Genomic DNA, 27,939 nt, shown 5'->3' with positions numbered 1-27,939 from the left:
TTAGTAAAAGGTGATCTCAAAGGTTATTGTTTTAATAATCTGTAAACCTCCAAGATACAATGGAAAATTTGTGTTCAGACAACCTCTATGTCTATTTGTAAAAGGTACATAAATGAGTGTACCGCCACAAAGTTTATGGAGACCATAGCTGTGTCACAAGCTGTGAAGGCTGAGACAGTTGATGAACCTTTGGATAAATTCACCAGGGAAATCTCAAATGTCATGGATGTTGTGGCTCCTATTAAAACTAAGACAATCTTGAGGTGACCTAGAACACCGTGGAGGAGCACTATGATGGTAAAGACCTCTAAATCAAAGTGTAGGAAAGCAGAACGTGAGTGGAAGAAAAACTGAACTCCAAATTAACTATGACCTCTACAGACAAAGCCTTTGAAATTTTAATCAAGAGTTAGTCAGGGATAAACAGTAACACTTTTCTGAAATCATTACTAAGAGCCTCAACAATACTCAATCTGTTTGCTGTGGTTGAAAAGCTCACAACCCCTCCTAATCAGATAACTCCAGAACTCCTCACAGTAGATAAATGTGATGAATTTGCTTGATATTTTAGTGAAAGAAATCCAATATTTTAGGTTAAACATCAACACAAATGAGCAAAATGATAAAATGATGCTGCATCTGAAGCCACCCAGGAAAAACTATATTACCATGTCAGAATTTGATATAGTTGACCAAAAACCTGGAGAGAAAACATTTCATCAGTTGAAACCATCAATGAGCTGTCTTGACTCAATACCATCGGAAGTCTGTGCAAACTGACATAAAGCAATAAATTAATTGCTTACTTCAGTCAGGCGAGTTTGCTAAAGCTCTTAAAGTAGCTGCTCTTAAGCCTCTTTTAAAAAAATAGAACGCTGGATGCTTCCATGTTAGCAAGCTATAGACCCATCTCAAGCCTCCCCTTCGTAGCCAAGATTTTGGAGTAAGATATTTTTAATCCATATCCATCCATTTTCTGTACCGCTTTTCCACACAAGGGTTGCAGGAATGCTGGAGCCCATCCCAGCTATCTCTGGGCGAGAGGCGGGGTACACCCTGAACTGGTCACCAGCCAATCGCAGGGCACATATAAACAAACAACCATTCGCAGTCACATTTATACCTACAGGCAATTTAGAGTCTCCAATTGACCTACCATGCTTGTTTTGGGGATGTGAGAGGAAACCGGTGTACCTAGAGAAAACTCACGCAGGCACGAGGAGAACATGCAAACTCCACACAGGCGAGTCCGGGATTTGAACCCCAGTCCTCAGAACTGTGAGGCAGATGTGCTAAGCAGTCGGCCACCGGGCCACCAGTATTTTTAATCAACTCAGCAATTTGTTGACTTAAATGGACTTTTTGACAAATTTCAATCAGTTTTCCAAACTCATCAGAGTACAAAATCTGCTCTGATCAAAGTGCTAAATAATATCCTGACTCGGGAAAGGTGTCACTTCTGGTCCTGTTGAATCTCAGTGCGGCTTGTGATACGATAGATCATATCATACTCCTGATCAGGTTGGAAACCTGGGTAGGACATAATGGAACAGTACTTGAATGGTTTAAATCCTTCCTGGAGGAAAAGAGTTATTTCGTAACCATTGGCCTCCATAACAAGGCCTTTCCTCGAATAAACCTAGACCCCCTTCCCTTTTTTTACTCAGTCTTTGACAGTGTAGCTCAGATTTTATTACAATGTTATTATCTTTTTGGCTTTCATGCTTTGCCATTGTTTTTGTGCTCTCTTCTGATTCATAATTTTCCATCTGTGTTGTCAGTGATATCATGAATATATAATGACCTAAAAAAAATGGGGAAAAGAAGCCCCTACAGCACTGATGTTATTTTCACTGTTTAAATACGGTGTCATGGACGGCTCTGCTATAAAAGCAGATCCCAAAAATAGACTCTCGACAAAAGGTCCAAAACACAATATTAATTCAACAAAAAGAGCACGCAAGGGCGAGAAGTACTAAGCCAAAGAGACGCACGACCAGAAAGTATCAAGAAACGAATAACACGGGGACACGACAAAAGGTCCGTGTGGTAAAAAACCTACTCGTTGAGTAAACTAAGATGAGACGGCGCACAAACGTCAGCGGCGAACATGGGGCAAAAACAAGTGCATATTCCGACGCCCACACACGGTCACAGTGCCACCTAAAAAGGCCGGTGATTACAATTCGCGACAGGTGCGTCACCGATGTCAACGCCCACCATCGCTCACTCAGACACTGCAACACAAAGAAAAACAATTGAAAAACAGAGCCATGTCATATGGAGTCTAGTGATGATGTGGCTCTACAGTATAATTGAAACATTTATTCTGAAGCCAATGACAATTGCTTTTCTGCAACGTGTCAGTTAATAAATTTTGGTCATAACACTCAGGATCACTTTACCGAAACAAAAGAAAACTAATCATAAACAAGAAAAAAATAGGTCAAGATGCTAAAAAAGAAAGCAGTAAGCAAATAATTGAACTTATTTATTTGCTTTTCTGCCATTTGGAAGTGATAAAGAAAATATCACAGCACTGTTAAGATGATACTCGATATTCAAATTTTACAGGGATATGATACATTATCCATTTGTTTTTACATTTTACATTTTACATTATGTCTCGAATAGACACAAAGCTGAATTACCTCCTAGTGACATGCCTTTCTTGTTTTAATACACACACATTGACTAAAAGACTGAAAGATTTAATTCCCTCCTGTCAAGTGTGACCACCATTCACTTGTCCTCAGAGAACACGATTTTATGTGCAGCGGTGGTACATAAATGACACTTCTGTTTTTTTTGTGTGTGTGGATTCTGTATATGATAGGTTTTGAAGCACCTCTTTACACCAAATAAAGGATAACAGATCCATGGATGAATACTTTAAACCTCAAGTAGAACAGTGGCGCACACAAGAGCGGAAAGCGATGCTGTAAACTTTGACTGAATTTAAACTAGCAAAAACAGCTAACGAAGTGCTAGTGCTAAGGAGTACAACGGTAATATGATACTAGGTATGGCAGTGAGAGGGAAAACAATGGATAACTGCCTTAGGAGGTTGTGTGGGCACTGCTCAAGAACTCTAATGCTACACTACGCAACAAGTCTCTCACATAGTGACAATCCAACAAGGGAAAACAAATACTAAGAAAAAGAGACTCAAAAAGATGAGATACAAAGCCCGAGTTTGAGTTCTGCATAAATCGAGGCGAGAAGTTACATGAGACTCTTAGTTTGTTGTTGCTTTTTAGGCTTATTTTATGGCTATTTTAGAATTACAGTACATTTAGTAAAAGGTTAGCCCGGTTAGTACTCAACTATTTATAAGCCTTTATTAGTTGTTTGTCACAAAAATAACAATAAAAATAACAAACCAAAAATGTAGGCAAAACAATGTATTATTCCACAACAATAGCATATATTTGCAACATTATAGATTCTTAAAGTCACACTGGTGAAAATGATATATGCAACAGTGTAGTACGCATATCATGCAATTATGTACTGTATTTGTTTTCACTGCTGTCATGTCCAGTCACTGTTGGTAATGAGGGTAATGTACAGGGAGCACTGCTTCATCTCTTTTCACCATGGCCCTTGCAGGTTCTTGGAATGAATACAGCAAATCGATGCAATAGGGTTACAATAAAGAGAATGGCGGAAGGCGACAAGGGAGCAATGTCAATACTCTGATTGCAGCGCAAGGCTTCAACTTATGCAACATATTTCTGAATTTGTGAATCATTTCATTACATTAGTGTAAACAGACAAATCTTCAACTGGCAAGATTGCTATTGGTAGGAATTAATCCGTTACTATGCTGAATGGTACAATTTGACTTTTTTTTCAAGTGTTCACGCGTAAATGCGTTTACAGCGTTCAAGTTAATTTCTGTTTTGAGTGCAGTTTTATTTCTTTTGAACAGCTTTCAACACAAATTAATGAAGAATTTATCCTAATCCTATAATTTATCCTCCTGGAAATTAATGCAGAATGTATCCTATTGGATTAAATGAGACAGCACAGGTGTACCTAGTCAAGTGGCCATAAAGTTTATATACTGTATGTATATATCGAGGGTATGTCCTTGGAGATGCGCCTTGCGGACTAAAAATGTGGTGGCAGAAAGTCCATCTTACGGCTGCTCAGACAACGTCTAAATACTGGCACATGATTATGGTGAATTTGATCGGGGCACACGCTGACAGATACTGAGGTAGATGGACATATTTAAGTCATCAGTGATTATCACCGGTTTATTTTGTATTTAATAAGGGTGTCATATACTGCCCTGCAGTTCCATTATTGGAGCCGGGAGGGCGCTTTGTGTCCTCTCCCTCCCCCCTTCCCTCTCTGTTTTCAGCACCTGTCTTCAATCAGCCTCATCACCAGCGGTGTATATAAGCCTGCCTGTTCCCGGAAATCCTCGCCTAAGTATTGCAGCCTCTCCGAGCGGTACCACGGCCTCACCTTATGTCAAGTAAGCTATACTGTTCCTCGCTTCCCTTGTTAACTCTTGTGTCTCCTTGTTCCCAGTGCTCCCCTGTGTTCCTGCCACCAAGCCAGCCGCCTGTTCTGTCCACTGCCTGCCACTTGTCCACGCCGCCGCCTGCCAACACATCCAGGACCACCTCCATAACCTTTCCTCAATAAACTGTTCATCATTTTACATCTGACTCCGCCTGCTCTTGGGTCCAGCTTCTCCCCACACGTGACAGAATACTTAGGCCACTATGGACGCAGCAACTGCGCAGGCTCTAAAGAACGCACTAACCCTCCAAGACGCCCACATTGGACAACAGGACAAAAACCTGCAAGAAATCATTCGCAACATTTCTCCCTCCTTTCCCAACCCCTGTAAGTACTCCTCCCGAGCCTGCAGCCTACGAGCCACCCCGCTTCCCGTACAAAGAACATCATGTCCCTCCGCCCGAGCCCTACTCCAGGGATCTGGGTGCATGTAGCCAATTTATTCTTAATTGCTCACTCGTATTCAATCTCCAACCGTTCAGTTATCCCACCGAACGTTCCAAAGTAGCATATGTCACTAATCTCCTCCACGGCAAAGCAGCAAAATGGTCTACTTCATTATGGCAAAACTCCTCCCCGGTCCTCCTTTCCTTCGATTCTTTCACCGCCGAACTCCGTATTTGATCACCCAGTTCAGGGCAAAGAAGCCACCCATCGCCTCCTCACGCTAACGCATGGCTCTAAAACAGCAGCGGAATATTCCATTGACTTCCGGATATTGGCAGGTGAATGCGGGTGTGACGACGTGGCACTTGGGGGGATTTTTTCAAATGGCCTCTCCGACCAACTCAAGGATGAGCTAGCGGTCCGGGACGAGCCATCGTCTCTCGAGGATCTCATCGCTCTTTCTATTTGGCTTGATAACCGACTGCGAGAGAGAGCACGAAAGAGGAGGGTCCGCGTATGTAAGAATTCCCACTCAGAGCACCACGCCGTAGGCTTCTCACCCACTTCCCGCACTTCCGTCACTCCCCGTAGCTACCACAGAGCCCATGCAAATTGGTAAAAAAGTCATAGACCCACAGGAGTGTCAGCGTCGAGTCATCCAGCGGCTGTGTATCTAGTGCGGTCAATTCGGTCACTTTATTTCCTCATGCTCCCTTCGATCAAAAGACCAGGCTCACCGGGACCCGAGAGCGTCGTGGTGAGCCAAACCTCCATTCCCTCTAGCTCTCCCTCTCGCATGACTGTTCCCGCTTGCGTTATAGTTTCTGCTCAGAACACCCCCATTACTGCCCTTATATATTCTGTTGCCGATGACAACTTCATTCATGAAGCAATAATTCACCTGGTCCAAATCCCTCTCCAACCACTTCCACCCCCAAAGAAAGTAACAGCCCTGGATGGCAGAATCATCTCCCCCGTTACCCACCAAACAGTGCCATTCATCTTGCTCATTTCGGGTAATCACCGTGAGAACATCTCACTTTTTGTTATCCCTTCCCCTGATACCCCATTAGTCATTGAAATTCCCTGGCTCATAAAATACAACCCCACCATCGACTGGACACACTTAGCCATCACTCGATGGAGCCCTCCCTGCCACTCACACTGCCTGCTCTCAGCTATACCGCCCTCTGATAAATCCCCAGCCTCTTCCACGCCCGTTGACCTCCCCCGATTCCCTGAAGAATACCATGATCTCTCTCCGGTGTTCAGCAAAGACAATTTCTCATAAACCCCCACCGCCTGTATGACTGCGCAATTTATCTGCTGCCGGGGGACCCTCTTCCTTCCAACCGTCTCTACAACCTTTTCTGACCTGAGAAAAAGGCAAGGGAGGACTATATCCATGACTCTCTGGCTTCCGGACTCATACGACCTTCCTCTTCTCCAGTAGGGGCCGACTTCTTTTTTGTTGAAAAGAAAGACACCACTCTCCGCCCATGTATCGACTACCGTGGTCTCAATGACATCACCGTCAAAAATAAATCTCCGCTTCCCTTCATCGACCCCTCGTTTGAACCCCTCTGCGACTCCCGGATATTCACCAAGTTGGATCTACGGAACGCCGACCACCTCATCCGTATCCGAGAGGGGGATGAATGGAAAATTGCTTTCAACACCCCTCTCGGGCACTTCGAATACCAGGTCATGCCGTTTGGATTGACTAATGCCCCTGCTGTCTTCAAGACCTTCATTAACGACGTCCTCCATGATATGCTGAACCGGTTTGTTTTTGTCTATTTGGATGACATTCTCATTTTCTCCTGCTCCCTTGAAGAACATCACCATCATGTACGCCAAGTCCTCCAACGCCTCCTTGAAAACCGCCTGTGTTAAACCCAAAAAATGTGAATTCCACCTCTCCTCTGCTTCATTGGAGCAGCCACTTGGCAGATCGAACTTGTGGTTCAGGAGGCCCAAAAGACTCACCCGGATCCCAAGACCGGGCCTCCAAACCGCCTGTTCGTACCCTATTCCACACGCTCTTACGTTCTTCAGTGGGCTCACAACTCCAAACTGACCTGTCATCCTGGCATCACCCGCACCATTCAGTACATCCAGCAGCATTTCTGGTGGCCCAGCCTTGTTCAAAACACCCGGGAGTTCGTCCAAGCCTGCTCCGTCTGTGCCCGAGGGATGTCTTCAGACCTGCCCCCAGCTGGGCTGCTGCATCCATTGCCTATCCCTAGCCACCCTTGGTCCCATATCACTCTGGACTTTGTTACCAGTCTACCTCCTTCTGAAGGGAACTCATCAAATCATTCTCACTATTGTTGATCGCTCTTCCAAATCCGTCCATTACGCAGCCCTCCCCAAACTACCACCACCTCCGATACTGCTAGCCTCCTTGTCCAGCATGTCTTTAGACTCCACGGTATTCTCATCGATATTGTCTCTGACAGAGGTCCTCAGTTCTCATCCCTGGTATTGAAGGAATTCTGTAAAGCGGTGGGTGCAGCAGCCAGCTTGTCGTCAGGATATCATCCGCAGACCAATGGCCAGACAGAGCGGGCAAACCAATCTCTTGAATCAGCCATCTGTTGTGTTGCCGCACGCAACCCCTCCTCCTGGAGCTCATTCCTCCCGTGGATTGAGTACGCCCACAACTCTCTCACCAGTTCCGCTACCGGTATGTCCCCATTCATGGCTTGCACACTTTTTCTCATGGTAATTTGTGTTTGTGTGGACTTTGCATCAGTCCATCAAAGAGGAAAAGAACCATCCGGACTGTTATGGACGCAAAGTTAAAAAAAAAAACATGTTTTTGTGTGTCACACAAAATCATCAGAAATCTCTAGAATAAATTTCGACAAAATGCTCTATATTTTGTGATGTTGGGGAAACAAATTGAATGAACACATCTGTGTCCTAGAATATCACTCTCTAAACTGCACCCAGCACAATTCAATTTCAATTATATAAAACTTTGAGTTCCAGTGAACATTTTAGTCAAGTCAAAGTAATTCAAGTTGATTACAAGTCTTGCTTTCTGATTTCAAAATTATACACACACAGCTTCATTCCTCATGTTCAGTGCAGGGTTAATAGGCAGATGGTTTGCGTAAGAACAGATGTCTTATGGGGATGGAATTGAGTCTGGAAGACATCAGTCCTTGAGAAAGGGATTGATGTGACTTTTAAAGATCAACGATTCCCTAGAGGTGAAGTGAAAACTGCCTGGCAGTTAACACAGTATCTTCTAATATCAATGTATGTAATGTATGGAATGCATTTATGAAATACAAATAAAAAAACTAACTAAACTGAATTTAAAAAAAACAAACTACTTTAATAATTATTCACCATACCAAAATGAAGCTGTGTGCTGTAATCATTGTAAATCTATTTAAATCCTGCCATTTATCTCCTACGAAAAGATTTATTTTGGCATATTAACCCATTTCACAACAACTAGGTTAGAAAGATAATTGTTTTGCATCACAATAATTATTGTGAAGCAATTGGAACCACAGCAGTTGTTCAACATAGACAAAATGAAATGGAGGTGAGAAAATGGGGGATAGGATACACAAATGCGACAGGCTGTGATTGTCAAGGATGCCTGGCCAGATGTAGAAACTGTCGAAAAAAAATTGCCACAGCAGTGACAATGCACATGAGAAACTCATTTGGCCATAGTAAATTGGGGTAAACACAACAAAACCAGACAGTATGTAAAGGGGTGTAACAAAAGTTGGAGGCGGTCTATCGTGTGATGAGAAGTATTTGATTTTCCCCAAATCTCATGGTCCTTTCAAGTTTTGTCATGTTCTGTCACTTTTTGCTGGGTGTTTTGTCAGGTTTCATCGTAGGTCTCATGGCAAGCTAGGGTGTATGGTGGTGTATGGTATAGTATGGCACCAAGTAGCGATACCGGCGTTGTACTGAGGTATTTTGATGTATAGTTAAAAAATAAATAAATAAATAAAATAAACTTGCAGGACAGCGCTCAATTCATAGTGTCTTAAAGGCTAGTACCCAAAAAGCCAACAGTCAGCCAATGACTGCCTTTCTTCCAACAAATTGTGTGTGCGCGACTGTGTGGAAGCCGGGAGAATGCCATGGGTACAAACTGCCGACAAGCTCCTGCGTACAAGGTAGCATGCGTTGGTGTTTAACCACCGGGACGTAGCTTCCGATTCTGCAGCTCATGAGGCTATGTAAGCAAAGTCAGTGTAATATGTGGATTTTCCTGTGCTGTTATTGAAATTCTGTATTCGATGCACATTGAGAGTCAGTGTTACCAGGAGGAGATCAATAGCATCGATAGCATGGGACAACTCAGCACAGGTGCTCCCAGCTTGGAGCGCTCCAACCCAGATACAGTCTACACTTGTCGTCGGAGAACACTCCAGAAATCGGGGAATTTTAGAAGAATAAAAATGCACCCAATGCAAAGGAAAACCACTTAATATCCAAGTGGCCCCAACAGGTCCACTTCTTGAGTGCCATGGCTCCACATGTGTAGACAGCACACGTAAACAGTCGTGATCTCGAATGTGCCCTGTCAAGCATGTCCTTATATCCTATCCAACAAGAAGAAGGGGGATCATCATCAGGCATTGTCACCCTCTACAGGATGCCATTCCTCATTGGAGTTATCCAGTGGCTTGACGATTACACATAAACTGCACCCCTCCCATCCCCGTTAAAAAACACCATTGACGTCTTTAGACGGCATGGCAGGGAACAGGTCGATTATGAATGATGTCTTTGGATGACATTGTCAGGGAATAAGTTAATGTTGTGATGGTGATGCAGTGTAATTCAGGTAGAAACAGCACATGTAAACAGTAGTGATCTTGAATGTGCCCTGTCAAGCTTGTCCTTATAGTACTGGGCAGTTTATCCAATAGAAGGGGGATCATTGGATGGGTTATTGATTGAAAGGGCTGTTAAGGTCACTGATGACAAATTTGACATCTAAGACAGAGGGAAAACATCAAGCACTGGAGAACTTCAAGGTTAGACTGTGGTTTAATATTTTTTTCATGACTGTATATACCATACATGTACTGTATATACTAGATGTACAATTGTATATATCTAAAAACACACATATTTGTCATCTAATATACATGATAATGCAGGCATTGATCTAATTAATTAAAAAATGAAATGCTAAGAATAGGCAAATTACAGTATTACATAATTTTCAAGTTGATCATGTTTGGAATTAATAAAAATAAATTATTCAAGTATTTGAAGTTGTTTTGTCAGTTTTTATTCCACTGCTTTTACTGATGTTTTAGATTTTTGCCGTGGTATCGTTTCAGTACTGGTATCAAGGTACTTTATGCAGGTGTAGGATTGAAGTCAGTATTTTGGTATCGTGACACCACTAGTATGGTAGCTGTTTCATTACGTTCAATCACAGTGCGTCTCGGGGTATGACTCTTTACTGACACAGCGCACGCAATCTGGGAGGGGCTAAAAAGCCAGGCATGGCAGTGGATCTTCTTTCGAGTCTGCCGTTGCAACAAACATGGTCCAATGCTGCCTGGCATCCACGTGTCAGCCATAGAAAGCCTTGGCAGAATGTGGAAAAAATCTGACAGACCTAGAGGGATCTCATCAGAATGTGACGGGCCAGGAGGGAACATACTGGCACTGGATGCCGTGCCGTAGTGCGCATTTGAGCTTTGAGGACTAAGCACCCTCTTCAAACCACAGCCCGTCAGACATACCATGATAGGCTGTCAGAAAACTTAAACTTAAAGACTTAAATATGGAGAAAACATTGCCCAAAAACCCGTAGTACACTACGTTTCAGACAAATGGGGCTGCCATGACAACCAGGCAAAAAAATTTAAATCTAGCATTATGCAGTCGACACACTTTGGGACATATACAGTATAAGTAAGTCAATTCAGATTCAGATGGTCAGTTAAAGTAACAGTAAACAATTTTTGTTTGTTTGTTTGTTTGTTTGTTTTTACTTTAATGGTTGTTTTTCTTTGTGTGAGAAGCGGGGTTCACCCAGGCCTGGCTATTTAAAATTGTAAACAATGAATCTGTAAAATGCATAGTATGTCTCCTTAACCCATTCACTGCCAGCTGTTCCCTGAGCAGGGACTGTCATGGATTTTCGAGCAATTTCACTCATTTTTCAAGGCCCACAGAATATTTTGTACTATGACTATGGAAACACCAAAACCACCAAAAGAAAGATCGGACTCTCTTCTTTCATCAGAAAAAAAAGTTTGTCTCGAGGTGATACCATTCTTTAGTAATCAGCAGTCAAATATACGCTAATTTCAGCCAAAGCTGATTCTGAAGAAAAAAAACTGAGAAAACAGCCTTTTTGTGAAAGCAGACAGATCAAGCAGAACAATGACTGACACAAATTATAATTTTTTTTTTGTGAAAATCTCAAACATCTGAACATAAAAAAAACAATGAGAACGTACTTTTGACAAAAATAATTTATTTACAACTATGTACAGGATTTACATTAGACAAAAATGCATGAACAAATAGGGCTCATCTAAGGCGTCATTCCTGTTGGTCGCAGGAATATTTATCTTTCCTTGGCGCAATAAATTTCTCGTACCGCAAGCTTTTTTTTTTTTAGGTTTTTTTTCATTTTGTCTTCTCTCTTTTCTGTCATTATGCTTGCCTCTTCTCATTGTCTCCTTGTCCCCGCCTCCTCCTTCTTTCTCTGAGGGAGGGACGTTCACATCAAGGCATTGTCACCCTCTACAGGGTGCCATTCTTCATTTCAGTTATCCAGAGGCTTGACGATCACACATAAACTGCACCAGACCCTACCCCACCCATCCACGTTAAAAAAACACCATTGACGTCTTTAGACGATTCTGAATGACGTCTTTGGACGGCATTGTCAGGGAATTAGTTAATGTTGTGATGGTGATGCAGTGTAATTCAGGTAGAAACAGCACCTGTAAACAGTAGTGATCTTGAATGTGCCCTGTCAAGCTTGTCCTTATAGTACTGGGCAGTTTATCCAATAGAAGGGGGATCATTGGATGGATTATTGATTGAAAGGGTTGTTAAATTCACTGATGACAAATTTGACATCCAAGACAGAGGGAAAACATCAAGCACTGGAGAACTTCAAGGTTAGACTGTGGTCTAATATTTTTTTCATGACTGTATATACCATGGCGGCACGGTGGCCGACTGGTTAGAGCGTCAGCCTCACAGTTCTGAGGTGCGGGGTTCAATCCCCGTCCCCGCCTGTGTGGAGTTTGCATGTTCTCCCCGTGCCTGCGTGGGTTTTCTCCGGGCACTCCGGTTTCCTCCCACATCCCAAAAACATGCATGAATTGGAGACTCTAAATTGCCCGTAGGCATGACTGTGAGTGCGAATGGTTGTTTGTTCCTATGTGCCCTGCGATTGGCTGGCAACCAGTTCAGGGTGTACCCCGCCTCCTGCCCGATGACAGCTGGGATAGGCTCCAGCACCCCCGCGACCCTAGTGAGGAGAAGCGGCTCAGAAAATGGATGGATGGATGTATATACCATACATGTACTGTATATACTAGATGTACAATTGTATATATCTAAAAACACACATATTTGTCATCTAATATACATGATAATGCAGGCATTGATCTAATTAATTAAAAAATGAAATGCTAAGAATAGGCAAATTACAGTATTACATAATTTTCAAGTTTATCATGTTTGGAATTAATAAAAATAAATTATTCAAGTATTTGAAGTTGTTTTGTCAGTTTTTATTCCACTGCTTTTACTGATGTTTTAGATTTTTGCCGTGGTATCGTTTCAGTACTGGTATCAAGGTACTTTATGCAGGTGTAGGATTGAAGTCAGTATTTTGGTATCGTGACACCACTAGTATGGTAGCTGTTTCATTACGTTCAATCACAGTGCGTCTTGGGGTATGACTCTTTACTGGCCAGGTGCGATATTGGACGGTCTGACACAGCGCACGCAATCTGGGAGGGGGTAAAAAGCCAGGCATGGCAGTGGATCTTCTTTCGAGTCTGCCGTTGCAACAAACATGGTCCAATGCTGCCTGGCATCCACGTGTCAGCCATAAAAAGCCTTGGCAGAATGTGGAAAAAATCTGACAGACCTAGAGGGATCTCATCAGAATGTGACGGGCCAGGAGGGAACATACTGGCACCGGATGCCGTGCCGTAGTGCGCATTTGAGCTTTGAGGACTAAGCACCCCCTTCAAACCACAGCCCGTCAGACATACCGTGATAGGCTGTCAGAAAACTTAAACTTAAAGACTTAAATATGGAGAAAACATTGCCCAAAAACCCGTAGTACACTACGTTTCAGACAAATGGGGCTGCCATGACAACCAGGCAAAAAAATGTAAATCTAGCATTATGCAGTCGACACACTTTGGGACATATACAGTATAAGTAAGTCAATTCAGATTCAGATGGTCAGTTAAAGTAACAGTAAAAAATTGTTTTTTTGTTTGTTTGTTTGTTTGTTTTTACTTTAATGGTTGTTTTTCTTTGTGTGAGAAGCGGGGTTCACCCAGGCCTGGCTATTTAAAATTGTAAACAATGAATCTGTAAAATGCATAGTATGTCTCCTTAACCCATTCACTGCCAGCTGTTCCCTGAGCAGGGACTGTCATGGATTTTCGAGCAATTTCACTCATTTTTCAAGGCCCACAGAATATTTTGTACTATGACTATGGAAACACCAAAACCACCAAAAGAAAGATCGGACTCTCTTCTTTCATCAGAAAAAAAAAGTTTGTCTCGAGGTGATACCATTCTTTAGTAATCAGCAGTCAAATATACGCTAATTTCAGCCAAAGCTGATTCTGAAGAAAAAAAACTGAGAAAACAGCCTTTTTGTGAAAGCAGACAGATCAAGCAGAACAATGACTTTGACACAAATAATTTTTTTTTTTTGTGAAAATCTCAAACATCTGAACATAAAAAAAACAATGAGAACGTACTTTTGACAAAAATAATTTATTTACAACTATGTACAGGATTTACATTAGACAAAAATGCATGGACAAATAGGGCTCATCTAAGGCGTCATTCCTGTTGGTCGCAGGAATATTTATCTTTCCTTGGCGCAATAAATTTCTTGTACCGAAAGCTTTTTTTTTTAGGTTTTTTTTCATTTTGTCTTCTCTCTTTTCTGTCATTATGCTTGCCTCTTCTCATTGTCTCCTTGTCCCCGCCTCCGCCTTCTTCTTTCTCTGAGGGAGGGACGTTCACATCAAGGCATTGTCACCCTCTACAGGGTGCCATTCTTCATTTCAGTTATCCAGAGGCTTGACGATCACACATAAACTGCACCAGACCCTACCCCACCCATCCACGTTAAAATAACGCCATTGACGTCTTTAGACGATTCTGAATGACGTCTTTGGACGGCATTGTCAGGGAATGAGTTAATGTTGTGATGGTGATGCAGTATAATTCAGGTAGAAACAGCACATGTAAACAGTACTGATCTTGAATGCGCCCTGTCAAGCTTGTCCTTATAGTACTGGGCAGTTTATCCAACAAGCAGAAGGGGGATCATTGGATGGATTATTGATTGAAAGGGCTGTTAAGGTCACTGATGACAAATTTGACATCGAAGACAGAGGAAAAACATCAGGCTCTGGAGAACTTCAAGGTTAAACTGTGCATTACAAATTCGTCTTACAATAATCCCATTTCTTCATGATGCAGTAACCTCTTACATCAGAGGACCCTTCAAGGTACAATCATTGATGAAAAGAGAAAAACAACCTTGGCTAATTCATACCAGATCTTTAACAGTGACTTATCAGGTAGGATAGAGGATTCTGGGAAATTAAGGTTGAAAGGAAAAAAGCTCTTGGTGGTGGGTTACAGGGTTTTATTTCCACCTTACTTTACCTGAGGACTTGTGAAAATAAACAGAATTTTGAGCAGAACAATGTTGTAAGAGAAAAAAAAGAAAAGATGGGGAACTTTGAAGCTAGTTTCACCTTACCGTGAAATACAACAGAGAGGATATCTCTGATTTATGTACAATGTTCACAAGAAGCTCTATACCACGTCATGGTCATCTTTATTAAATTCAATAGTGATTTACACGCTTACCAACAGGTATGATGTTATGCTGTTTAAGTAGCTGACGCAGCTACAGTACAGCCTTTCAGCTTGTACAGGTCCTGCACTGGTGTTTTTTTCATACACACGACCGCTGCATACATTGGAAACACAACCTGACCCACCCACACAAATAAGACCCACAAAAGAAAACTCCTGTATAATGAAACTGATTAAAATCTTATGCTCCTTATCCACTAATGCTGAATTCAGAGTCTGACAGGGAATTTAGTTTGGTCGTTTGCATTTATTTTGCTTGTATTCTTGTGAAGCTAGTCTGCTGATAATCAAATGTAGCAGAGGTAATATTCAAATATAAATATTGTGCATTAGAGTTTTCTGAGTGTGCGTGTATATGTCGTTGCCGTTGACTTGACAAAAGGACCATTGATCTGCACAGATGTAGTATCACTGGATGGGCGTGAAAAAAACAGTAGACAGGTTTTATTTGTGTTAAAACAAACCACATTTGAACTATTTCTTATCAATCTAGAACAGTGATTCCCAACCCTTATGGAGCCAAAGCACATATTTTACAATTGAAAAATCTCACGGCACACCAACAAACAAAAATGTCACAAAAAGTGGATACATTAATTGCCGTATGTACTTCCTGCCATCTAATAGAAGACCATTCATTTGTCACTATGCCTCACTGGCATAAATAGATGAACAAAGATACATAATTTTTTGTAAATAAATATTTTTTTGAGCAATTACGTAAAATGTTAGAATTTCCCACGGCACACCTGAAGAGTGCTCACGGCACACTAGTGTGCTCCGGCAGACTGGTCGAGAATACTGATCTCGATTTACACTAGGCAGGGCGAGGTCGTTCAGGGCATGTGCCTGTGTGTTTCCTGAGAGAAGATAAACTCTCAAACACATCCATCCATCCATCCATTTTCTGAGCCGCTTCTCCTCACTCGGGTCGCGGGCGTGCTGGAGCCCATCCCAGCTATCATCGGGCAGGAGACGGGGTACACCCTGAACTGGTTGCCAGCCAATCGCAGCGCACATACAAACAAACAACCATTCACACTAACATTCACACTTACGGGCAATTTAGAGTCGTCAATTAACCTATCATGCAAGTTTTTGGGATGTGGGAGGAAACCGGAGTGCCCGGAGAAAACCCACACAGGCACGGACGGGGAGAACATGCAAACTCCACACAGGCGGGGCCGGGGATTGAACCCAGGTCCTCAGAACTGTGAGGCAGATGCTCTAACCAGTGGTTCACCGTGCCGCCTTCTTTCAGACATTTGTACTTAATAGAAGCTAACATCTGGAAGTTGCAAACATGGTGTACTTGTACTTAGTTTGGAATGTTATTTCTGTCAGAAAATCATTAAAGTGTAGTGGGTCATTCATTCGCTTGACATTCATTCAGTTTCTCCTTGGTGACATTGGGACCGTGAAAGATTGTCTGTTCATGTCTGTATGTGTCCAATGATTTACTTGTGACCAGTACAGGGTGAAGTCATCCTTTAGCTCTAAATTAGCTGAGGTAGGTTTTATCTCCCCACGATCCTAAACAGGATAAGCACTATAGAAAGTAGGATGGGATGGATGGATGGCTATATTGATGGAGCTCGGTCCTCTGCTCATGCTTTGTTCCCTAATAAATGGCATATGATCTTCGAACATCTCCCTGCAGTAAGTGATGAGGCCAAAGATAAAATTGACACTGATTTTGTCTGCGATATTGCCTGCGATATTGCCTGACACCACTGTAGGATAGATTTATGTACCCAACTTACTTCTGAATTCTATCTTTATATTGAGAAATCAATGATGTGCATTCCAGACACAACAATACGGACAGCATTGAGTCAAACAAATGAATGAGAAACTTATTCCTATTGGTTATTGATGCCTTCTAATCAGCTTCAAGGTCCAACCGTGTACGAGGATATATATGCTGTATATACTATACTACTGTAAATACTATATATACCTCGATAAAACGGACCCCGATATAATGGATATAGGATAAAACGGACCATCGGGATTGAATAATGTGTCCAAAAATACTTTCCATTTGTCAACTTAAACTGCTGTTGTCTGTTCGTTCCAGAATTGGCCGCTGTTGTTTACTGGCACTGTGGCGCAATGCAAGGCAGAGAATGGGACTGACGTATTTCCGGGTCACAGATATACAAAAAAAATAGATCCGATTCCAAAAGATGTGCCTCCCATGCTTATGTGACGGCCATGTTGTATGTAGGGCATTGACAGAGGTGGGTAGAGTAGCCAAATATTGTACTCAAGTAAGAGTACTGTTACTTTAGAATAATATGACTCAACTAAAAGTAAAAGGTAGTCATCCAAATATTTACTTGAGTAAGAGTAAGAAAGAACTCAATGAAAAAACTACTCAAGTAAAGAGTAACTTTACTAAATCAGAGCATGAACATCAAATAAAATTAACTAAAAACATAATACATGGGAGTCGACACGCACCTGCAACCATTTCAGTTTTTAACTGCCCAAAAGCCAACAACACATACATTGGGCCTTACAGAAACATTAATCCGCTTTATTCGCTTAAATGACTTCATGAGGAAGCTGTTTGGTGAACTGACATTGATTGTCCCCCCTCCCCATTTCACCATCACCTCAGGAGATAAAATGGCAGAAAATGTTGTCTCAGCTTCCAAGGTATGAAAATGAATTATGCTTCAGTATGTGGAAAATGTAAAGAGTATTTGTGTTTCAGACTATTGATTCAGTAAACCATGTACAGATATTTTACAGGGAACATCTCATTGAAAAGATATTATTTAAATAGCTTTTTTCAAATGTTGCCTTCTACTTTTTTGTGTTTGTTAGACCAAACTGAGATGCTTCAAAAGTACTCAGGCACTGAAAGTAATTGATGGCCACTCCTTTATAAAGTCTAGTGAAAACAGGGAATCTGTTAATGAAAAGTGAAACTCCCATGTAATGGGGGGGATGTGATGCCTTCGCTCTTACCTTCCTCCCACCCTTGGGGACTTTCCGCCCTCTTTTCGGTCTTTTGGTGGTGCTCTTCCCGTGTGTCCCCCGTAGTCACTATGTTCCATGTAAACTCAGGGACACCATCTAAATTCTGGTCGCATGTTTTGCTTCTGTTGCACAGCAGATCTAGTAGAAAGAGACATTCAAAATTATCCTGAGAAGAAATTATACCAAATGCTTTATTATAGCAGTAGTAGTATAATCAATACAAGGTACAAATGACCAAAGCTTTGCATGGAAAAAGAAAGAGAAACTCAATAAAGGAAAAGCCATAGTGCAGTGACCAGATGATGCTTGATTATAATAAACTGGGTCAAAAATCAATGAACAGAAACATATCTGATAATGTATTTAAAGAAAACATAATGCCAGTGGAAAAAGAGGATGCTCAGATACAGTAAGTGCATCAATATACACTTTGTTTGTAATTAAAGTTCAATTTAAAAATAGTTATGTAAGACCATGTATCAAAGGATTGTTAATAATTACAATTATTACCATCATTGTCAGTCCTTTGTAAATTGGAGACAGGAAGGGAAAGCAACGCCCTACCATTCATCTATGTTTATATACTGTATATTAGCTGGGATCAGAGAAGTAATCAAGGACGTTCGTCCACTGAACACATACAGTCCATGTATCATGCATTGTCATTGCTAACTTCCCAGTGCCACATTTCCATTATGTATTTAAGTTTGTTTGTCAATATGTTAAACCAAGCAAATGTACCTGTCCAGACAGTGTAGAAGTGTAATGTGAGGTCACTGATCACGCTAATGAGTGGATCATAATTAGCACATGGCTAGAGGGAAAGTTAATTTAACAGTAGGCTAACCAAATGTTAAACAAGCAATAAATTATGCTCAAATAGGGAGCTGTGCCCAATGCATGTGTTACTTATTATTGCTTTCAGTTTAGAACCTTTTGGAACATTTTTAGAGCGTTCCTCATTTTCAAAGAATCAGTACTATTAACAAGAGTGGAGGGAAGGGCTTTTTTTTTTTTTTTTTTTTCCTTTTTGCCGAATCAGCCCGTTCTTTGGTTTCTTAACACATCCGTCACGCATTTCAGAGGTTGTGAGTTTGTATCCAGGCTCCGGTCTTCCATTGTGGAGTTTGCAGGTTATCCCGGTGCTTGCATGAGATTTCTCTGTGTACTCTAGTTTCCTCCCACATTCCCAAAACATGCATGTTAGGTTGATTGAAGAGTAAATTGTAATAAGGTGTGAATGTGAGTGGGGATGGTTGTTTGTCCATGATTGTCTATATGTGTTCTGCGATTGGCTGGCACACCTCTGGCCCCAAGTCAACTGGGAGAGGCTCCAGCACACCCACAACTCTGATGAGGATAAACAGGATAGGAAATATACTTCCATCATGTGAAGATTCTTGATGTGTCCTCACTTATGGTAGGATGTACCTTAGTAAAGCTTAATCTACCGTAAACATGGACCACCTACAGTATCTATGAACACCATTAAATATCTAGAACATACTAAGTATAATAGGTGCCTTTTCCTTAAATGTTTGTAGTAAACAATATCACAGGCAGTGTAGGAGCAAATTAAGTGGTCACAGCCGACCGACTTCAATACTGTCCAATCAAAGCGAGTCTTTTAAATGCAGCACGCAAGTGGCACACCAATAGTTTTTGACATGGGGGAAGAAGAAACCGATTTGCTCGAGTCCGGGAGGTTGAAGCATGCAAAGTATGTTTACAAGGAACTGCAATCAGACCTCCACGAGTGGATGATGTAAAGTTGTCTGGCATGTCTGCTAATGAATGAAATACGTCAGATCCACCCCAGATGTCCGCGGAGCTTGTGTATTTGTCTACCCACTCTACGAGAAGGTGGGATAGACCCTGTTTTGGTACTTTAGTGGACTGGTGTACTGCCAACGCATTTAAAATAGGACGTCTGCGATGGTGTCGGTGTCACCACAGCCGGCTTCAATCCTGTCCAATGGAAGCAAGTTATTGCATACCCTTTAAAAAGCAGCGCAAATAGTCTGATTGGTGACATCATATATGAGAAAGAGACCTTAATAATCCGAGCGTGACTGGAACATTAAGGCATACCGTTATTAAATACAGAATGAGCTGCTGAATAATTGCGGATAACTTAAATGTGTCCGCAGACCTCATTGATATGTTTCTCCGCTGACGACTCGTTGACTAATCAGTTCGACCCCTAGTTCAGGGTGGAAAAAGTACATGAACCCCGAGGCTAATGACTTCTCCAAGAGATTATAGGAGTCAGGAGTCAGCCAGTCTGGAGTCCAGTCAATGTGACAGGACTTGGTTAAAACTTAAAGTCGCTAATCACGTGTTTTTGGCATGTCTTCTTCCAATTACCCTTGTTAAATCAGCTGAATCCCCGGCCCCGCCTGTGTGGAGTTTGCATGTTCTCCCCGTGCCTGCGTGGGTTTTCTCCGGGCACTCCGGTTTCCTCCCACATCCCAAAAACACGCATTAATTGAAGACTCTAAATTGCCCGTAGGTGTGACTGTGCGTGCGAATGGTTGTTAGTTTGTATGTGCCCTGCAATTGGCTGGCAACCAGTTCAGGGTGTACCCCGCCTCCTGCCCGATGATAGCTGGGATAGGCTCCAGCACGCCTGCGACCCTAGTGAGGAGAAGCGGCTCAGAAAATGGATGGATGGATAAATCAGCTGATGTAATTTGGAAAACTCAAGAGAGCATGGGTTTGTTTTCCTTTGGACTGCACATAATAGTTATAGCAACAAGAGGAGCCATTAACAAAAAGAGACCATAAAAGCATTTCCTACATGGGGTTTTGTTACCCTCAGGTCTGCCCAAACGTTTTCTTGGTTAAACCTGATACTGTTTTTCAGAGCAGCAATAATTAGAGATGTGACACATTTTCAATAACATTGATTTTATGATGCATCACAAAGCACAAATGAATATATTTAGCATTAACTAGACATTACTGCAGTTTGAGATTGAAGATAAAATGCAGATAAGATTTTGAAATGATTGTTTCTTTTATTATTATTTATTTTTTTAAGAAACCACCGCGCTGTAGGAAGAACAACCTATCAGAGACAGAAGGCGCGACTGACAAGGTGTCAATCATTTGCTGTTTACTTGCGGGCACATTCAGAGCCTGTCACTGGCACACCCCTGGGAGCTTTGCTGAAAGTATTTTGCAATATCCACCTCTTGAAAAAAAAAAACCCATTCCTTGTATGCTAACAAATGGGCAAGGCTAGCAAACAGAAGAGCCTCAGGCAGCTGATAGGATTCAGAAGTGACATGCTAATTAATCACCTCTTATTGATTTTTAATTGCATTGAAAAAAAAATACAACTTCAAACTGATAACAAGTTTTATAGTAACACTATTACGAATAAGGCGGCACGGTGACCGACTGGTTAGAGCGTCAGCCTCACAGTTCTGAGGACCCGGGTTCAATCCCCGGCCCCGCCTGTGTGGAGTTTGCATGTTCTCCCCGTGCCTGCGTGGGTTTTCTCCGGGCACTCCGGTTTCCTCCCACATCCCAAAAACATGCATTAATTGGAGACTCTAAATTGCCCGTAGGTGTGAATGTGAGTGCGCATGGTTGTTTGTTTGTATGTGCCCTGACAGCTGGGATAGGCTCCAGCACGCCCGCGACCCTAGTGAGGAGAAGCAGCTCAGAAAATGGATGGATGGATATTACGAATAAGGCATATACCAATGTAGCAACTGTGGCTAATGTTGACTTGTTTACAGTGCTAATTTTTATAGTATTGCTAGTTCTGCTATTTTGTTGAAGCTGGACAGTGTTCTCCCTGACTTTTTCTAACAACTACGCACTTTCATAATTGCGTGTCATTATGAATGACCATGTTTGAGAATCACGCTCATGCACATCAGTGAGCGGCCTTTGTTAGACTGGAGGGGGTGGGGGATTAGTAAAGTGAGGCTACGTTCAAATTTGCTAGCGGTGTTGAAACCACTCCCTTTAAAAGCCCTTATTTATCAAACAATGCAGGTGGATATTTAACATGTTAATTGTTAAAAGTTGTAAAAGATACCAAAATATAAATCCACTGGTACCAAAACTGAAGGGTGCCAAACAGTGGTATGATGGGCTAGTCGTAGGGTGGACCTAAAAACATTACTGCCCGCTGAGGAGAAAATAATATTCGTGTAAAAAATGTAATGTAATGGGAAAGCACAATGTAAACAGCAAAATATTATCTATGCTTTTGTTACAATAGGCTAAGGTCTAATTAGGATGCTATTACACTAGTATCTGTGTAAAGTGGACTCTCGCATATTGGCACCTATTCAATGATTGTTTTTTGTTTTTCAAACTTTTTGGGGGGGTTGGTGGATCAACCCCTGCTATTTGTGGGAACTGCTTATTGGGCATCAATTATTTGATGATTTTCGCTATTCACGGTCGGGCCCAGACCCTATCACCTGACAATAGCGGGGGTCCACTCTATAGAGGAGTGCGTTCTTCAACTGGGTTTCACGATTCAAAAGTAATGTTGTTATATTACGTTCTAGTTTTTATTGCAAACCTTGTATAGTGGACATGGATGTTTACCACTGGATTCCAATGGGAGCATTTCATGAATGACTTTTTTACATGTTGAAAAGATTGTAGTCTTGTTCTATTATCGTTCTAATGTTTTAGTTAAAAATGATAACAGCATACATTTTCTTGAGGAAAAGTACTTTTGAGAACCTAATATACAGTAGTCCAGAAGTCTTGTCAAGTTGCAGCAGAAGAAAGCAGATGCAAGTACAGGAAGCAGCTGCACAGCATGAAGATGCACGCTGGACAGAGGGTGGTAAAAAATCTTGGCACAGTCCGGTTACCTAAATTATTCTTAGTATTTTAATTTATTCTTTATTTATTTCTCATTGAATCACTGTAATGTGTGCTTGGTGTCGACAAGCTATTAGCATGAATGTCATCTGGCTGTATTTCATGTATTTGTTAATTCTATGCTAAAAACACACTCCTGTTACTCAAATGAAAAGTTTCAGTATAATAAAACAATGAAATTACCAAATACATTTGCCCAAGATGGGCGAATACACATTTTGATTATCCATCCATCCATCCATTTTCGCGGGCGTGCTGGAGCCTATCCCAGCCGTCATCGGGCAGGACGCGGGGTACACCCTGAACTGGTCGCCAGCCAATCGCAGGGCACATACAAACAAACAACCATTCGCACTCACATCCACACCTACGGGCAATTTAGAGTCTCCAATTAATGCATGTTTTTGGGATGTGGGAGGAAACCTGAGTGCCCGGAGAAAACCCACGCAGGCACGGGGAGAACATGCAAACTCCACACAGGCGGGGCCGGGGATTGAACTGTGAGGCTGACGCTCTAACCAGTCGGCCACCGTGCCGCCACATTTTGATTAGTTCAATATTTATTATTTCGTTGAACAAAAAAGATTTTTATTTTGAGAGAGTTACATCAAGCAAATGGCACAGATTGGGTGGAATGAACCATATGATAATGTTATGACATATTAATTTGTCATTAACAGTTATACACGTATGCACTTATACACTACAGTCTTACACTTAAACAGATTTAAACAGATTTCCAGCAAAATGACTAAACAGAACAGATACTGTGATGGAAATAATAAAGATCAAAACACAGTTGAGTATTTCTTAAATGATCTATCTATAGCTGCAGGGTTTTACAGCACATACAAAAAAAAAAAATATTCATTGCTAATGCTTTTGGTTCATGTCTCTCAATTATGTAACATTTTCGCTACCAAAAAACAAGTTTAATTAAGGCAGACATGAAATATACTCTGTGCACAATGACACAACACATATTTTCTTTGCTGAAGAAAACAGAAAACTTAATGGGTACAAGGTAACTTTCATATGAAAGATGCAGGTGTGCAATATCACTTATTTTGTGTGGCTGACAGGTATGGATATAAATTTATATGGAGCTCCATTTTAAGTAAGATAGTACTCTTGATTCTTTTTGCAGCCTACAGTCAGTTTATTTTACATAATGAAAATCAATCATCATGCTATTTTTTGTTTATGAAATGCTTCAAGAGATCTGTATTTTTTATCCATCCATCCATCCATTTTCTGAGCCGCTTCTCCTCACTAGGGTCGCAGGCGTGCTGGAGCCTATCCCAGCTGTCATCGGGCAGGAGGCGGGGTACACCCTGAACTGGTTGCCAGCCAATCGCAGGGCACATAGGAACAAACAACCATTCACACTCACAGTCATGCCTACGGGCAATTTAGAGTCTCCAATTCATGCATGTTTTTGGGATGTGGGAGGAAACCGGAGTACCCGGAGAAAACCCACGCAGGCACGGGGAGAACATGCAAACTCCACACAGGCGGGGCCGGGGATTGAACCCGGGTCCTCAGAACTGTGAGGCTGACGCTCTAACCAATCGGCCACCGTGCCGGTCTGTATTTTTTATCCAAATTGTTATCATCGTATTATATACACATATTCCCAACTTAACAAAAGGTTGCAGTCATGAGTCATGAATGTTCATGAGGCTTGGAAGACTGTAGAATATAGACTGGTCATCTCAAGGACCACACCTGCATTAACATACTATCCGGATTTTTGCTGGGATAAACTTTTCAATGCTGTTAAACAAGGCTGCATTATTAAATGGGAAATAATTGTATATAACTCAAATACAAGTGAAGTCCGTTCATAGTACACAATAAATGACAGGGTCCATACAATGAATATGTTTACATGCTTTAAAGTCCATTAGTTAATTTTAATGCAGTGGGGAAATAATTTATTAAGAGTAACATACATGGTGAATTAACAAGGGTGTTGATATGTTAATGAGCCTTTCATGACACTGACCCAGGACACATTCATCAACTGGAGCACAATTGAGCGGTGTGTCCTATAATGTGACCCAAGGTCATGGAGATGCTGATCGACTGTGGTCATTTTAATTTTGTTGAAAAAGCTATCCGTCAATCCCATGTTAGGCATGATCCATGCAGTTCCAAAATCTGTGATATTTGTGGAAAAAAATAGAAGGTGGAACATAAAACAGCCGGTATGCTGGCGCCTAGCCCAGCTGACTCCGGCCGGGAGGCAGGGTACACCCTGAACTGGTCGCCAGCCAATTGTAGGACACATAGACCCAAACAACCATTCACACCTAAAGGCAATTTAGAGTTTTCACTTAACCTACCATGCATGTTTTTGGGATGTGGGAGGAAACTGGAGTACCCGGAGAAAACCCACCCAGGCACAGTGAGAGCACACAAACTCCACACGGGCGAGGGCCGGATTTGAACCCGGGTCCTCAGAACTGGGAGGCAGATGTGCTAACCAGTACCGCATATATATATATATATATATATAATGTTTAAGAAAATTGCTAAGAAATATTACAATATTATTTCTCAATTAAATATGATATTTTTCTACTTGCATTAATTCTTCAGGGAGTCCAGTGAGACAGGTCAAATTTGGTTATGAAAATTTGAATTAATATAATTCATTCATATTTAAAAAACAAAATAAAAAATCCTCATTCTGTTCAAAATAGTAAGAGATCGCCCTGAATTTAAAGAGTCCACATTTCGGAGCACTTCATGATGCTCTTTCATGAAACCAATAAAACTTGAATAAAAAGGTTTCTTTACTTAATATGAGTTATTTTACTTTCTATATGATATACATGATGATGATGTCCACAATATATGTATATATATATAATAAGATATTCAGCAAAATGTTAAGTACCGTAATTTCTCATTTATAATGCGCATTTTATTCCCCCCCCAAAAGAAATGTCAAAAGTCAATAGTGCACATTATACTTTTTTTTTTTTTTTTAAATATGACTGATGACTGAACAACAACCATAATTAATTTCTTTATGGTTATGTTTTGTTTAATGATAATGCTTTTCTGAAATGCTTGACTGTTTAATTTGAATCCTATTAAAATAAAATTAAATGTTTTGCCTGGTCCTTCATGTTTTATTTAAAGAATTGTACCCATCTTACAAATTCTGCCAGGGTAATCAAACAAATGAGCACAACTGTGTGTTTTCTAATTTACTAAATGAAAATAGGGCTGTTAATTTCAAAATAAGAGCAAGTGAATTTAAAAAAGGATTACGTGGTCAAATGAAGTGCTCAACTTCAGAATAATTCTTTAAAAAAAACAAAATACAGATAATACTTCATGTTTTAATCATATGGATAGAAGCAAAATCATGCATTGTAAAAATGCATTATACATCGGTAGAAGGATTTTCCAGAGTTTTGAGGTCAACTCTGGGGGTGCCTATTATACATGGGTGCGCATTATACATGAGAAATTACGGTAAATGTGATCCTTGATTTTCAATTGTGAAAAAATTAGGAGAACACTGAAAACTGGAATACCCTCCTCAAAACAAATGGAACAGTTAGTGTATTTTTGCTTTTGTCAGACTAACTTCTAACTATTTAGTGAAAACATCGTCCAACGAAACAATTGCGCAGTGTGATCATGGTATTCTGGAGTATTATTTTTTTTTTTTACTACAGTACCAATGCACTTTAAAGAGAAACCTAAACAGTGACTACAGCATTAGTGTATGCTACAATTCAGTGCAAAATAAAAATAAAAAATAGTGGTATGGATAGTGAGCAGAGAGCAAAGATAGGTAGGGTCTTGCCAGTGAACATTTTATACATAAGCATGGACCAGTGAATGAGTGATTAGAGGTCCAATTAACCAGGGAGTATAGTTCACAGTGCTGGGTGTTAAAGGTGTTGCATATTTCCATTTATTTAACAACCTACCTATCTTAACTTCAGTACCTATAAATGATCTTTACTAACTTTTTTGATTCTTAATGATAAACAATAGAAAATCAATATACTATATACTGAAGTCACTCTTGCATGCTTGACTTGTTTGTGTTGGTGAAATGGGCTTGTTTGTTACTGAACACAGTCAAGCATTTTTCGTGGTATTTTTGCATTGATAAAATAGAATAGAAAGCCGTAATGTCATTGTTTGTTAACAATGGCCGTGAACATGTAAAAGTAGAGGGCAGGCAAGACAGAGATGTTTATTTGTTGTGATGGAGAGCTGATGCGAGACGTCACGGCCAATTGGGTGCAGAGGATCTTTGGGGGACAGAGGCGCCAGGGCCTGTCCATCGTGCTGAGTAAGGTTAACAATGTCCAACTCACCTGACATGGGCATCCAATTGTTGGGAAAGCTCAGATCATCCTCAGCTACCCAAGAAAAGCTCCAGTACCCTTGAGGAATGCCGGTCCTACCAGCCAATGACTCACCTGTAAAAGAGAAAATAAACATCCCACCTTGAGGAAATGCAGAAAAGTTTCTCTTTTTGCATCAGACAACAGTTCAGGCAATAGTTGTTCAGTGTGCAGTGTGGTTTTAGTTTCCTTGGCATATTCAACAGTGCAAATATTTTTACTGAAACAGCAAAGACTTTGTGTGTTTTTTTTTTAAACAAAGCTTTGTCTTTGTTAACAAATTAAGCTTTTTTAAAAAAATTCAATTAGATTTAACGCCATTATCATATTTCATCTCATAAATAATATTCCAAAAGATCTATCTTTAACTAAGCCTGTATGTATACGGTTGTAAGGTTGTATTTCGATTGTTAATGATTGAGTTGATATTACTGATATTATCTCTGATCTTCTAAACACAGACCACATAAAGTATCACAAGAGCAAACTGGGTTCTATTATTGTCAATTGATGAATGCAACTTTGTGTGTACCTTCTGCCTTAAGTTCCTTGCCGTACTACTATCGTTTGCTCACCTGCTATTTCTCCCAAGTCCATGTATAATTAGTACACAGTCACAGTCCAATAAGCCACAGCCAAAGAAGCAGACATCTGCGTTAATCAA

General features: G+C 41.0%; 1 protein-coding gene across 1 annotated transcript in view; it reads right to left on the bottom strand.

Moving 5' to 3' along the window:
- Nucleotides 1–27,939, bottom strand: part of alk (ALK receptor tyrosine kinase) — a 446,825-nt gene that overhangs the window by 246,004 nt on the left and 172,882 nt on the right. The window contains exons 2-3 of the mRNA XM_061795469.1: nucleotides 27,246–27,350; nucleotides 18,022–18,171 (exon numbers count right to left, since the gene is read on the bottom strand). Of these exons, the coding sequence (XP_061651453.1) occupies nucleotides 18,022–18,171; nucleotides 27,246–27,350 (255 nt within the window). The remainder of the gene's footprint in view (nucleotides 1–18,021; nucleotides 18,172–27,245; nucleotides 27,351–27,939) is intronic.

The sequence above is a fragment of the Phyllopteryx taeniolatus genome, chromosome 13 (assembly GCF_024500385.1).
Source record: "Phyllopteryx taeniolatus isolate TA_2022b chromosome 13, UOR_Ptae_1.2, whole genome shotgun sequence".
Lineage (NCBI taxonomy): Eukaryota > Metazoa > Chordata > Actinopteri > Syngnathiformes > Syngnathidae > Phyllopteryx > Phyllopteryx taeniolatus.
The sequence above is the reverse complement of the archived record's forward strand: the minus strand, read 5'-3'. Positions and strand labels throughout refer to the sequence as shown.